This window comes from Mobula hypostoma, chromosome 2 (genome assembly GCF_963921235.1).
Source record: "Mobula hypostoma chromosome 2, sMobHyp1.1, whole genome shotgun sequence".
Taxonomy (NCBI): Eukaryota; Metazoa; Chordata; class Chondrichthyes; order Myliobatiformes; family Myliobatidae; genus Mobula; species Mobula hypostoma.
In genome coordinates this window covers 27482385-27497870 of record NC_086098.1, presented here as the reverse complement: position 1 = coordinate 27497870, position 15486 = coordinate 27482385, and the positions used below count along the sequence as shown (strand labels likewise).

At 39.5% G+C, this 15486-nt stretch overlaps 1 protein-coding gene across 4 annotated transcripts in view; it reads right to left on the bottom strand.

Annotated features, from left to right (window-relative positions):
* l3mbtl3 (L3MBTL histone methyl-lysine binding protein 3) overlaps positions 1-15486 on the bottom strand; it is a 154231-nt gene that overhangs the window by 102015 nt on the left and 36730 nt on the right. For all 4 annotated transcript variants that reach the window (XM_063034672.1, XM_063034690.1, XM_063034699.1 and 1 more), the window contains exons 6-9: positions 9725-9824; positions 9507-9601; positions 7755-7859; positions 2251-2386 (exon numbers count right to left, since the gene is read on the bottom strand). In XM_063034672.1, coding sequence (XP_062890742.1) covers positions 2251-2386; positions 7755-7859; positions 9507-9601; positions 9725-9824 — 436 coding nt within the window. The remainder of the gene's footprint in view (positions 1-2250; positions 2387-7754; positions 7860-9506; positions 9602-9724; positions 9825-15486) is intronic.

The following is a 15486-nucleotide window of genomic DNA, read 5'->3' as shown; positions in this document are numbered from 1 at the left end:
AAGATCCCAAGAGGGACACGTTCCATAAAGGAAAACAACTTCAGTGCTCGTCTTGATGCCAAATCCCGATTCCAAATCAGGATGTCAAACAGACATTTCAAAAAAATACCTTGCAATTTGCCGACAATGTTAGTAAAGATCCATGGTACCAAGGCGTAATCTAGTGGCATACAAACAAGATTAAAAGATCCGCTGCTATGCAAAAGATATCTGGCAAAAAAGTCTATTTATTTCTATTTAATGCTATGCATAATTGTAATTTAAAGAGTTAAGTAGGCAGGGATGCTTCAAATTTTTCAAGTTTTTTTTTAAAACAGAAAAATTACAATTCGATTACATTATGAACATATGTACCTTCAGCCATTAACGCTGTCGCTGAGCTCCACTAATATTTTGACAAGGACAATGAGGGGCAAGAGAATCATTCACATCATGGCGATCAGTTCACAGAAAATAACCAGTGACTGACGTTTAAGGTGGTCTGATAATTTTATGAATTGAACTCATTAAATGAAAGCTGATTTTAAAAAAAGCACCCATCAATATTTTCACATGGTGGAACAGTGGACAATATCACTTCATAAGCATTGAATGTAGATGGTTACCCAATGATGCAATTATTTATTATTGCGCATGCAAATACTTATTATTTAAAAATATATATCTACATAGTTTAGTCAGCAATATTTAATCTGTGTCAGCAATATTTAACCTGCACTAGCTAAGCCAATGAATCTGAAGTTATTGCTTCTTCATTCCTGATAATTAGAATATTATATTAGTTCATTGTAGAGATTTGAGGAAAATATTTGTTGCTTTAATCTAACAAGGAGATACAAGTATCTCAGTAAAATAGTTTAATTCCAATGTATTTTCTATGTTTCATTTCAATTTTATTGAAGGGTTTCATTCTGTTGTTCAGAATGGTTTATTAAAATATCGATTCAAAGAACTTATATTGTCCGTCAGTCCTCGAATGGAAACTTGCCAATTCAGCATCTTATTTCAGCTGGCCTGGACATGTTCCAAAACAAACATCGAATGAACTGATTCTGTTCACAACAAAAACATCGACATGTTCAAGAAATGAAAATTCACCTAAGATTGGAACTTCTTTTGCTTCTCAATTACACACCACACCAGGTGCAGCAAAAACACTTGACCATTTTATGACACCAAAAAAAAAGTTCAATTTTGTCACAAAAATCCATCAGTGTGCTGCTCTAATTTCTCTGCTAAAATTGAACAATGTTCAGAATACCTTTATAATTGTCTTAGTAATTTTAACCTTCTAGTACAGCCGGAGGAGGGCAAGCCATTTAGAATAAAACATGAAAATTCACTTGCACTAGCTCTTCAAAATATAAGCAACATAAACCCAAGGGTCTTTGGCCCAAAACATTAATTTTGTTTCTCTTCCCACAGATGCTGTCTGATCTGATGGATGCTTACAATATTACTATTGGGATGAGATGGGCCAATCATTTAAAAAAAATAGTTGCAGTTTAACTCAACTATTAATTTTAATGAAGCCAAGCTGAATTTCCCATATCTGCTGAATCTGACTGCTAAATAAAAGCACAACTTGCTAGGAATATTGGGCAAGTGCCTTTCCAACACTGCAAGTACAGAAAGTACAGGAGTATCTGCTCTTAACTGACCCATCCAAATTACGTATTTGAATCAATCCCATATTAAGTTAATCCCTCCTTTGAATTGAAGAAAAGGGCACTTGATGATCACTCCCCTTCCACTCTCATACAACTTGTCAGAGTTTGGTCTGATCCTCAGCTGGTTACTTCTCCAACATTCAGGCAATCAGTCCAGCTAGCTGCACTCGTGAAAAAAAAACAGGCCATAAACGGTAAGCACGAAACATTCCCATTGATGCACTCAAATGAGTATAAATTTAAAATTATGACAATGTGGGATAGGACAGTGTTGATGAACTAGGTGGCCTTTTCCTGTCCCATTACGTTCAAAACATTCACAGGTTTCAAGTCCAAAACAAAGCAGCAAGGGAAATCACACATTTGTGGTTCATCTAGATGTTACTTTTGGCAGTAAATACCATCAATTTTCATGGCACATTCAAGCTTGAGGTATCCAATCAATCTTCAAAAGAAAACATGAGGTAATTTTTTTTTGGTGATTAAAGACAGCAATTTCCCATTATTGACAGTAGTACCTGATAAACATTTAATAAGATGATTTGGAAAACGATCCAAACAAATTATGTCTGAAACCTACCTCTGGGAGGATTAAGCTTATGTCCAGTTTTCTCACACCATCCAACAGGGTGAATGTCTGGTGAGTCTGCATTTACCCAGAAGTCATAGCAATCAGCATATTTGTCAAAGTGGAGCCTTATTCTGTAGCCAGACACCTGAGAAGTCAGATTATTTGTAGATCACCCATTAATCTTTTCAAAACATTCATCATTTAAGTTATTTTAACTCTTAAAATGTAAAGATGAGGAGTGAAAATTAATATTACATAATCAAGGGAGTGGTTAAAAAAGACAAAAGGAATGTGAAATGGAGTTTCTAATTCCATGAAGACCCATTGTTTTGCCCTTGGTAAAGTTTGATCAGCATAGTCACATATTCTTGAAAATGCAACATCCATATTGATATCATAACAAAGCAGCTGGTTACATCGCCACAAATCCTAAGCTACAAAACCAAAGTATGGCTATGTGATAGACCAATTGGCACTAATGACTAATGGCGGTCAGAGAGTAGCTGGAGTCTTCTTTGCAGATTCAAGGCAGATATTTCAGTTTGAAAATGAATCAAGAAGCAACTAAAGGTTTTTTTTAAATCTCCATGTTTCAATCTTGCAGAAGATGATGAGGGGGAGATGGAGGCAAGAGATACAAATCTGGCCTCTGAGATGTCTTCTTTCTTCCAGAAATATGGCTCCCTATTTACCATAGTGAACAGAACCCACAAGGAGAGATATACACACCGTCTCGCTTGACAAATTCCGGTTACTTCACAAAAATCATCACCTTGACCTTTCTCTTTAACCTCTGAAATTTTCCCTTCTGAACCAACCAACTGCTCAAGTCCACAATATTTAAATTGAAATCTTATTTGCAATTCTAGTTATTGATTCCACGAGGAGACTGGCTCCAGTCCAATTCAAGTGGTCTATCTATCTTTCAGCTTCATCTCTGTCCCTACTAGTGACCTTTCTTTGAACTACTGATACTATTTTTTAAATTTATTTATCTTATGCCAATTTGCATTCAACCTAGGATGCCTACGCCAACCACGATGCCAATTTAAACTAATCTCTTCTGCTTTCACATGATCTATACCTCTTTTCTTCCCTGCCTGTTTTGTGTACTTTATATGCCATATAAACGTTGCTACGGTCTCTGCTTCCACCTCTTCCACAGACAGCATGTTCCAGGCACCTATAGAACAAGATTTGTCTGATACATCTCCTATAAGCATTTACCCTTTAGTATTTGGCATTTCTGCCCTGCGCAAAAGGGCTGTCTGCTCTACCTGTGCCTCCCAGAATTTTAAACATTGTTTTCAGGTTTCCTCTCAGCCTCTGACACTGCAGAGAGAGAAAAAAAAAACAATTCAAGTTTGTCAAAACTCTCCTTGCAGCTAATAAGCAGTAATGTGGCAAACAAAACTGCACACAATAATCCCCAAGTGGCCGCACTGGAGTTTTACACAGCTGCAACATGATTTCCTGACTTTATACTCAATGCCCTGACTGACGTAGGCAAGCATGCAATACAGAGCTATCAATTGTGTTACCACTATCACAGACCTATAAGATTTGCACCCCAAGATCCCCCTTGTACATCAGTACTCCTAGGGGTCATGCCATTTACCATAAGCTTTCCTCTTACAAAGTGCAACCTCTCATATTCGTTCGGATTAAACCATCTGCCATTTCTAAGTGATCTATATCTTGTTGCAACCCCTTTTAATTATCTTAGTTAAAGCTCTGTACAACAGAACTCCAGAAACTCTGAAAGCTTTCTTTTCTAACCCAAGTTGTTGTAGGGCTCTTTCTTTAAAAAAAGGGTGCCCATGCTGACCTGCAGCAGTGTTGTCATCAAACTAGTAGAACAGCCAACAGAATTGAAATATGATAGATGAGAAATCAGAAAGCTCTAACTTTTATAATGTTTCGGTTTACCAAGAGTGAAATAAGGATTTAGATTTATTGATGGATTAAAATAGTTGAGGGAAAAAAAGCTATTATCAAAGTTTGGAATTATGCTGAGGAATTAAAACATACATAAAAACATTTTTCAGAAGAGGGGTTGTTCAGCTTTAAATGACTTATTACACTGCTAAAAGTTCAACTAAACTTCAATTAAAATGCACAATAACTTCCATTTCTTTTCTTTGAAAGTTTAGTACATAATAGGTCGAAATTTATTATGTACTAAAAAAAGGAATCAAAAAACAAAGAGCTGGTCCAACCAATGACAGATAATCTGACATCCATTAACAACAAATTTTCCATCACCACACACCCAAACCACAACCAACATTTTACAGTAATTGCGAGGAACAGATTGCAACAGTTTCCCCTATGCTAGGAGCAGTCCCTCAGAATTTCTAGATTTTTGCATGAAATGTACATGTGCTTGTCTCAGAAGTCGTCATCAGATTTCCATCATTGTAATGGGAAGTTCTGCTGATTCACCACAACTTTCATCCCAAATTTGGGGCCAATATGTTTTAATAAATCTTCTCACAAGAGTTATGTCTATCAATTATAAAAAGTTATTCAAATAACTCTTAATTTTCTATCAAAAATAATTGCTTACATGAGGCAGGCTGATGACCTCCAAGGTCTGAGCCCTGGAATCACACCCTTACAATAGCTGACAGTCTTAAGGGAGAGTATCAGTCACAATTTGCCTTGCCACCCATAATCAGGTGTGATCTGCAAAGGTCTGATTCCAAAGAATGAAAAATTAAAGATGTGAATAGCAGACTTCAACCCAATTAACAGAATTGCATCTGCTTTCAGAGAGCAAAGATTATTCAACATCTCCAACTGAACTTGGACCTGAAAATGACAACCCTCAATAAAAGAGATACATTAAGTTAGATTGCAAATATCATGATGAAATTCTCAAACCAAAAATAACCTTTGTTTCCTGCCAAAAACCATTTTGAGTTGCATGGTGTTTTCTTAAATACTTATCTGACTGAAAGCAGAATATAATCTTAAACCACACAGATTTCCCACTGCATTAAAAGTATATTAAAAAAAAGTCTAAAATTTGATTAAATTACATTGCAGACAGAATTTATTTCAGCTGGATCTGGTAACCAAAATTTCACAAGTATGCAATGTTTTCTTTTTCAAAACATAAGCTTGGAAATTTCAGTTCACCCATTTCTGATTAAATGAACCCGAAAACCAAATAAGGCATTGGCAAAAAAAGACACTTCACAAAATTGATACAGTGATATATTCTTGCTTTGGCCACATGCTAAAACACGCTTTACAAATACCACCGCTTGCAAGGAAAGCATTTGTGCACTGGCCTATGGAAAGCCGACAAGCTGTGAGAAGGAGAATTATGAAGAAGAAATCTATCTGGAAGCAGTGGTTTAACAGCCTGGATCTCCTGAACACCTGCCCCCACAGAGTAGGAGCCCCCATGATCATTGATAACATTGGATTATAGATCAATGAATTTGATCTGCTGTAAGCAGTTCCCAGACACCTTGATTTATACCAAGGACTGCCACAACAAAATTATATAGAAATAAAAACTACAACTAATGAGTTTTCTTGAAATTCTACCATGAAAAGTGGTATTAGTAATTGAAATCACAGAGGTTTCATACTTCCACTGGGATGTAATGTTTGTTGACCCTAGTGTAAATGAAGTTGGGCATAAATTGTGACCTTTTGATCCAATGTCTAAGCATACAATACAAGCTGTGCTCACTCATGTATGTCATAACAAATTAAAAGCCTGATGGGAAGATAATATTAGAGCTAGGGTGAATCATAAGAAGAGCCAAGTCTAATTTTCCAATGTTGCAACTTCACCAGGAAACATGCAAACACTGCAAAATATGGACAACACTAAATTTTATTTGTTATTTACACAGGAGAAATATGGGTGATATTGTATAAATCAATTCACAACAGATACAAATGAACCTAGGTCAAAAAATGTAAACACTGGTGAATATCTGCCAAAGAAAAAAAAACACAAATTTGTGACAGGCTACAGTTTGATAACTACTGAGGTGATAACTTTATGACGCATAATCCCATAAATGAAAAACAGGCCAGGAAGATCACTGCAAAATATTGTTATCAGCTAGATAGATTTATCTCTATTTGATTTGGATGGAAAATAAAAATCAGTAAGAAATTATTGCATTTTGGGTGCACAAAATAGTACAACAGGCTGAAAAAAGGTATTGAAATTTCACTTATTAACTGCTGATATGCCACAAGTTTTCAATAATCATGGTTTAAAGAATATAAGATGAAGCCAATAGAATGTGAAGACCTAAATGAAACCAAAATGGAACATGAAAATTTTTAAATTATGGCTTGCTATTGCTCCCATCTCTTTGATTGTGGTTGCCAATGTATTTTTTTTCTCTACTTTCAGTGATGTCTTTAACAGATAATAGTAGCATACAGTACAGGTGTGATGAAAAACCAAGTTATCAGAAGATTGATGCTGATGAGAGAGATAAGAGAGACAAATGGAGAAGTGTTCAAAATGTTAATGAGAGACGAGAGAGATTAACGAAAAGAGACACAGTTCCGAGTATTGACAGACCGATTGCTTTGAACCTGAACTGTTTGAAGTTTGATGGACAGGCGATACCCTAGCAGGGGGATAAAAGGAACAGGTTCGCTAAGGCATGACAGACACCACGAGATCACGAGACCCTGGAAAAACAGTGTGCCCCCACAAGTTGGTGGGAGTTTGGAGGTCTGGCACGGGACCGACCACAGACGCACAGGGTGAAAAGGTACGATCGGCAGGAACCTGGTGTGTGTGTCCACCCTTGCCTGGGTGCCGGGTTCACCGTGGAAGAACGGTCATATCCGGAACGGAGGGGTCACAGTCGGTGACCACAGAAGACATTAAAAGGGTTCGCCCGAAAGCTAACTGCGAAGAACAAAGGTCTGTTTGAATCAGAATTTGCATTCTCTCTCTCTCCAATGGCACAACAGCGATTACTGCAAACTGTACTAAGCTGAACTGAACTCTGCGTCACTTGAGACTGATCATTTTACCCCTAGACTGCGATAGAGCTTGTTTGATTCCTATTACCCTAGTTCTGTGTACGTGTGTTTTATCATTGCTAACCTGTTGCATTTATATCCTTACGATTAGAGTACTGTGTTACTTATTTCTTTAATAAAACTTTCTTAGTTCCAGTAATCCAGAATCCAACTAAGTGGTCCATTTCTGCTGGTTTGGCAACCCAGTTACGGGGTATGTAACACAGGCGACCAGGGTTCAGTTCCTGCAGCTGCCTACAAGGAGTCTGTACATTCTCCCTGTGAGCGCAGATTTTCGTCTGGGGGCTCTGGTTTCGTCCCACAGTCCAAAGATGTACCAGTTGTAATGAATGGTAAATTAATTGGTCATTGTAAATCATCCTGTGATTAGGCTAGAGTTAAATCAGGGGGTTGCTGGGTGGTGCAGCTCGAAGGGCCAGAAGGACCTTTTACACGCCGCATCTCAATAGTAAGAAAGATTATATCAAGAAACGTACCTCAGCCACAGTAAGAACACAGTACATAGATGGATGCTCTGGGTCAACCCCTTCAAGTTTCATTCCAACTTTAAATCCATTTTTACTCTGCGGAAATGATTGATACTAAAATAAAATGAAAGAAAATGTTAGAAAAATGTACTTTAACCCTGGAAAGAAATAAAAATAATGCTGGACTACAGAAGCAAAACAAGTATACTCTTAACGAGGGATAGATTGTTACAGAATGTTAGCAAAAACAATATAAAACATGCAAGTGCATTACAGGATCCTAATCAGTCAAAAAGTGGCCTCAAACCAAAGAAGAAATCGATGATAAGAGAATAAAAATTTGGTTGAGAGAGATAAATTTTAAAGGAACAGCCTAAATGAGGAATGAAAAGAAAGAAAGAAAGTTTCAGGGTAAGTTCAGTTCTTCTACATCATCTCTTGGGTGCGAGCATCTGTTAGTACATCAACAGACACAATACTCAAGGCAAAATCTGACCAAACTCTGTTTACTCTCAAGCTAGAAAAAATACTGAAAACCACTGGAGAAATTCGGCACATTGCTTTTGATCCAGATGCTAGCATCTGCTGTCTCTTGTGTCTCAGTTCTTTCAACTATTCCTATAACCTTTCTCTTTGTGTAGTTTTGGCAACCATGTTGTTTGATAGTAGACCCCAGTAACAGGGCACATAATAAGAACATAAGAAACAGGAGCAGCAGTAGGCCACCTGCCCTGTCGAGCCTCTTCCACCATTCAATGAGATCATGGCTGATCTGGTCATGGACTCATCTCCATCTACCTGCCTTTTCTCCATAAACCTTAATTCCCCTACAATGCAAAAAATCTATCCAACCTGGTCTTAAATATAATTACTGAGGTAATCTCCATTGTTTCACTGGACAGAGAATTCCATATATTCACCTCTCTGGGAAAAGCAGTTCCTCCTCATCTCCTTCCTAAATCTTGAGGCTATGTCCCCTAGTTCTAGTCTCACTTACCAGTGGAAACAACTTTTGTGCCTCCATCTTATCTATCCCTTTCATAATTTTATATGTTTCTATAAGATCTCCTCTCAGTCTTCTGAATTCCAGCGAGTACAGTCCCAAGCCACTCAATCTCTCCTCATAGTCTAACACCCTCATCTCTGGAAGTAACCTGGTGAACCTCCTCTGCACCGCCTCCAAAGCCAGTATATCCTTCCTCAAGTAAGGAGACCAGAACTGCATGCAGTACTCCAGCTATGGCTTCACCAGTACCCTGTACAGTTGCAGCATAACCTCCCTGCTCTTAAATTCAATCCCGCCAGCAATGAAGGTCAACATTTCGTTTGACTTCTTGATAGCCTGCTGCACCTGGAAACCAACCTTTTGTGGTTCATGAACAAGCACTCCCAAGTCCCTCTGCACAGCAGCATGCTGCAAGCTTTTACCATTTAAATAATAATCTGATCCTCCATTTTTCCCTCCAAAGTGAATGACCTCGTATTTACCAACATTGTACTCCATCTGCCAGACCCTTGCCTATTCACTTAACCTATCTATATCTCTCTGCAGATTCCGTATCTTCTGCAAAATTTACTTTTCCACTCAATTTAGTGTCAAACCTGAGGGGTAGTAACTGTTCCTGAACCTGGTGGTGCAAGTCCTGAGGCACCTGTACCTTCTACCCGATGGCAGCAGTGATAGAAGAGCATTGCCTGGGCGGTGATGATCTTTGATGATGAATACTATACAATTTAACAGCTGTACAGTTAGAACCTAACCTCTCTAAAAAGCTTAGTAGGTGCTGCCACAGCTTTCTCCTCATCCAAATAGGAAGCCCAACACCAGGTTTTTCTCTTTCCTCCGAAAGTTAATGCTGCAAAGTAAAAAAAAATATAGGACACATTAGTCAAGTTTGTTTCTAAATCCATCAGGCATTTTGACAGGATTTTATAACTAGGACTAAGTTACACAAAACTGAACTTATTCAGCAACTTACTTTGTTTTAATAATCCAGAGTCACATTTTCTTTTTCTCCGAGCTCGAGCTTGGTTGTTCTGAGTTACCTTCAGCATCTTCAGCTCTCCTGGTTTCTCTTCCTAAATAGCATAAATGACATTAATTTTCAACTAGTCACTGAACTAACCATTACCGCCTTCTTTTGGTTTCAAAGTTCTCATTACCATGGAGGTTACCAAACTTAATGGCCCCCAGTAAGTAGATTCTTACTTTCCTCATCCACACCCAAACAAGGTGGATTGCAATGCTCCCAACCAAATTCAATCCGTAAGATACAGGAGCAGAATTAGGCCATTTGGCCCATTGGGTTTCATCTACAAGTTAATTATGACTGATCCATTTTTCTTCTCAAACCCAATCTCCTGCCTTCTCCTCGTGTCCCTTCATGCCCTGACCAATCAAGAATTTATCTTAAATATACATTTGCCTTAAACATACATAAAGACTTTGCCTCCACAGCTGCCTGTGGCAAAGAATTCCACAGATTCGCAACTCATGCTAAATATACTGGAGACTCCACAAATGGGCAATGACAGACCCCAACTCCTGAAAGGTATTGAGGTTCAGGGACAACTACAATTTTTAAAAAATCATGTGAAGGCATCACACTGCAATGGTGACAGATGTAGATGAATTTCTAGCTCAATTGTTTAGGATTAAATATTCATATATTTTAATGCCTACTAAGGACAAATAATTTAATGCTCCCAATGTCACTTTTCTTTCTATCATTATAGATGATACTCAGATTTATTTTCTTCCCCATATTGAAAAAATTCTGCTGACCCATCCTTAAAAAATGGTCCTGAGCTTACAACTTTTCCATTCAGTAGTCATAGTGAAGAAATAGTAATAAACTCAGTAACTGTTTCCACCGTTTCCAACTTCTTTATTCCCCTCTTCATTTGGGATCTATTTTTTGCTACAATTAACACAAAAGAATACATGCCGTGTGCTATATTTTGGGAGAAATCAGGTAAATGTACACATGGTAAAACAACTCAAGTGCAGTTTAACATGAGGCATTTCAGCTTTCAAATCATGTCGCCAGGACTGTAAAGAGTTGTGCTAACCACTATGCTACTGTTCCTCCCCAAGTGTAGAGCAACTTCAGATTACCTAGCTAGTTTGCAAGTAATTGGAAATAATTGCACTTTGTTTGCCTTTGGGGGGTTCTAAGTACTCTTTTACAACAAAGAAAAGATTGGATAAGATTGTAAAGAAATTAAAAGGCAAATTCAGTTAACATGGCAGGTTGATGGCATTTCAGCAGAGCTGAGAAATCGGAGAAAATAAGGACGCTTGAGTTGTAGTGTAAGGGGGTGAACCACATGAACTGTTTCAGCCTGATACAGCTAAAAAGCAAAACTGCTTCCAAGGTTAGTACAGTCAACAAAGACGTCTAGTTCGTTTAAACGAACTATCGCTGCTTAAAACTGATGGAAACAAAGCTGATTTGGGACAGATTTGTCCTCATAGGATTCCATGCAAGAAACATGGCTGCAGGTTGGGGATACAAGTGCGTTTAAGGAAACAGGGTTTTAAACTCCCAATACCGACTACCTTGCTGGCAAACGTGCAGTCTCTGGGGAATAAAATCGATGATCTTAGAGTTACGGTGCTGAATCAGAGGGACATTAGGACCACATGTGCCCTTTGTTTCATGGAATCCTGATTAATCCCTTCCGTACCAGATGCAGCAATTCAGATCAACGGGTTTACTATACACTGTCAGGATAGATCTACAGAGTCTCTCAAAAGCAGAGGTGGAGGAGTATGCCTCATGATCAACTCTTGGTGCACAAATATATCAGTGCTGTCTCAATTCTGCTCAACAGACCTGGAACATACAGCAGTTAAGAGATTTCCGGGATCATTTTGGTAGTGATACACATTCCACCTCAGGCCAATGTCAATCAGGCTTTAGATGATCTGAGCAATGGGACCAACATGCAAGAAACAGCGTACCCTAACACCTTCATCATCACTTTGGGGGATTTTAACCAGGCCAGTCTGAAAAAAAATCACGAAGCAATTACCATCAACAGATCTCTTGCAATTCTAGAGGAAACAACACACTGGAGCATTGTTACACCACCATCAAGAATGCCTATCATGCTATTCCACGCCCTCACTTCGGGAAGTCTGATCACCTGGCTGTGCTTCTACTCCCTGAGTATAGGCAGGGACTGAAGACTGCAGCACCAGCAGTGAGGACCAAGGAGATTTGTACAAGGGAAGCACAGGAGCACCTACAGGACCAGACTGTATTCAGGGATTCATCTTCGAACCTGGATGAGTATGCTGCAGTTGTTAGCAATTTCACTAAAAGCTGAATGGATGAGTGTGTACCTACAAAGACTTACTGTCCATTCCCAAACCAAAAGCCATGGATGAACCGGGAGGTACGTCGTCTGCTGAAGGCTAAATCTGTGGCATTTAAGTCTGGTGACCCAGGCCTGAACCAAAAGCCAAGCATGATTTGCAGAGGGCTATTTCAAGGGCGAAGAGACAATTTCAAATGAGGTTGGAGGCGACATCCGATGTACAACAACTCTGGCAGGGTTTGCAAGACATTACTTCCTACAAAGCGAAACCTAATAGCTTGAATGGCAGCAATGCTTCACTACTAGATGAACTAAATGCCTTCTATGCCCGCTTTGAAAGGGAGAATATAACTACAGTTGCAAAGATACTGTTGCACCTGATGACCCTGTGATCTGTCTCAGAGACCAATGTTAGGCTGTCTTTAAAGAGGGTGAACCCGTGCAAGGCCGAAGGTCTCGATGGAGTACCCGGTAAGGCTCTGAAAACCTGTGCCAACCAACTAACAGGAGTATTCAAGGATATTTTCAAGCTCTCACTACTATGGGCGAAAATTCCCACTTGCTTAAAAAAAGGCAACAATTATACCAGTACCTAGGAAGAATAATGTGAGCTGCTATAATGACTATCGCCCGGTAGCACTCACATCAACGGTGATGAAATATTTTGAGAGGTTGGTCATGACTGGACTGAACTCCTGCCTCAGCAAGGACCTGGACCCATTGCAATTTGCCTATTGCCACAACAGGTCAATGGCAGATGCAATCTCAATGGCTCTCCACGTGGCTTTAGACCACCTGGACAACACAAACACTTATGTCAAGATGCTGTTCATCGACTATAGCTCAGCATATAATACCATCATTCCCACAATCCTGATTGAGAAGTTACAGAACCTGGGCCTCTGTACCTCCCTCTGCAATTGTATCCTCGACTTCCTAACCGGAAGACCACAAACTGTGCAGATTGGTAACAACATGTCCTCCTTGTTGACGATCAACACGTTATACTTTATTGTCGCCAAACAATTGGTACTAGAACGTACAATCATCACAGCGATATTTGATTCTGCACTTCACACTCCCTGGATTACAAATATTAAAGATAGTTAAAATTAGTAAATATTAAAAATTTAAATTATAAATCATAAATAAAAAATAGAAAAATGGGAAGCAAGGTAGTGCAAAAAAACCGAGAGGCAGGTCCAGATATTTGGAGGGTACGACCCAAATCTGGGTCAGGATCCGTTCAGCAGTCTTATCACAGTTGGAAAGAAGCTGTTCCGAAATCTGGCCGTATGAGTCGTCAAGCTCTTAAATCTTCTCCCGGAGGGAAGAGGGCTGGAAAGTGTGTTGGCTGGGTAGGTCGTGTCCTTCATTATCCTGGCAGCACTGCTTCGACAGCGTGCAGTGTAAAGTGAGTCCACGGACGGAAGATTGGTTTGTGTGATATGCTGCGCCATGTTCACCATCTTTTGCAGCTTCTTTCAGTCTTAGACAGGACAACTTCCATTCTAGGTTGTGATGCACCCTAGAAGAATGCTTTCTACGGTGCACCTATAAAAATTAGTGAGGGTTTTAGAGGACAGGCCAAATTTCTCTAGTTTTCTCAGGAAGTAAAGGCGCTGGTGGGCCTTCTTGGCAGTGAACACTGGTGCACCTCAGGGATTTGTGCTTAGCCCACTGCCCTAATCTCTCTAAACCCATGACTGTGTAGCTAGGCATAGCTCAAATATCATCTATAAATTTGCTGATGACACAACCATTGTCAGTAGAATTTCAGGTGGTGACGAGAGGGTGTACATGAGTGAGATACACCAACTAGTGCAACAACCTTGCACTCAACATCAGTCTCAACGTCAGTAAGACGAAAGAGCTGATTGTGGACTTCAGGAAGGGTAAGACGAAGGAACACATACCAATCCTCAGAGGGATCAGAAGTGGAGAGAGTGAGCAGTTTCAAGTTCCTGGGTGCAAGATCTCCAAGGACCTAACGGGGTCGCAACATTTTGATGCAGTTATAAAGGCAGCAAGACAGCGACTATACTTCATTAGGAGTTAGAAAAGATTTGGTATGTCAACAAATACACTCCAAAACTTCTAAAGATGTACCATGGAGAGCATTCTGACAGGCTACATCACTGTCTGGTACGGCGTGGGGACTATTGCACAGGACTGGAAGAAGCTGCAGAGGGTTATAAGTTTAGTTGGGTGCTAGCCTACAAAGTACCCAGCACATCTTCAAGGAGCTGTGTATCAGAAAAGGCAGCATCCATTATTAAGGACCTCCAGCACCCAGGGCATATCCTTTTCTCACTGTTACCATCAGGTAGGAGGCACACACTCAGCGATTCAGGAACAGCTTCTTCCCCTCTGCCATCCGATTCCTAAATGGACATTGAATCCTTGAACACTACCTCAAATTTTTTAATATATATTACTTATTTGTGCATGATTTTTAATATATTCAATATACGTAGACTGTAATTGATTGATTTGTTATTACAATATTTATTTTTTTCTTTCTTCTATATTATGTATTGGATTGAACTGCTGCTGCTAAGTTAACAAATTTCACGACACGTGCCAGTGATAATAAACCTGATTCTGATTCTGAACTACTTTCCCCTTTCAGGGCTCTAAAGAGATCATCAACTCACGAATGTGAAAAATTGCCCAGAGGAAATAGATTGCTGCCAAGAATTGTCAATGATTTGCATAATTAATTGGAGATCACCTGGGACCACTTGGCTCCAAACATCCCTAACTTTATGGTAATAGCTCTGAATATCCGAGACACTCTGTTGGTTGGGGTCGAACACGAATGTTGTATCCCAGCTCGCTATGTGATACGCAAGTAACAGAAACAGAATCGTATGGAGAGCAAGCTGATACCCATGTAGCAGGCTCCCCCTCTCTATGCAGCTGATGAATCCAAGCAGAGAGGGATAAAAGTTGCCAGGCAGCACTGAACTCAGTGTAGGACTACCTTAGGGATTCCAGCTATGGATTTTTCCCTCAGGCCTTCTCCATGAGTTGTTAGAGATCAGGGTTTTCGTTCTCTGGATGAGCTGCCAACTACAGCTGACGAGCCCCATTTGCCCAAAGCAACTGCTTTTAAGACACTAATAACTCGCCTTTGCACCTTCTTCTGTCAGCAGAAATTGCTTCGCCGGGATTAGTAGCTAAGCCACATATGAAGGCCAGGAGCTGGACTTCCTTAAGGAACCAGCTCAGAATTAAAACTAGTTAAGTTCCAGCAGCAAGGTAACTGCTGAACTAGCAAATAAGTGTTTGGACAACACTGTGGTTCAATAGCAACTCAAACTGCAAAATCTTTCTTTAAGCAATAGATTAAATTAGATCCAGTTTATCCAATTCCTATAATCTATTTACTGGGACAGGGCATATGCTGGAG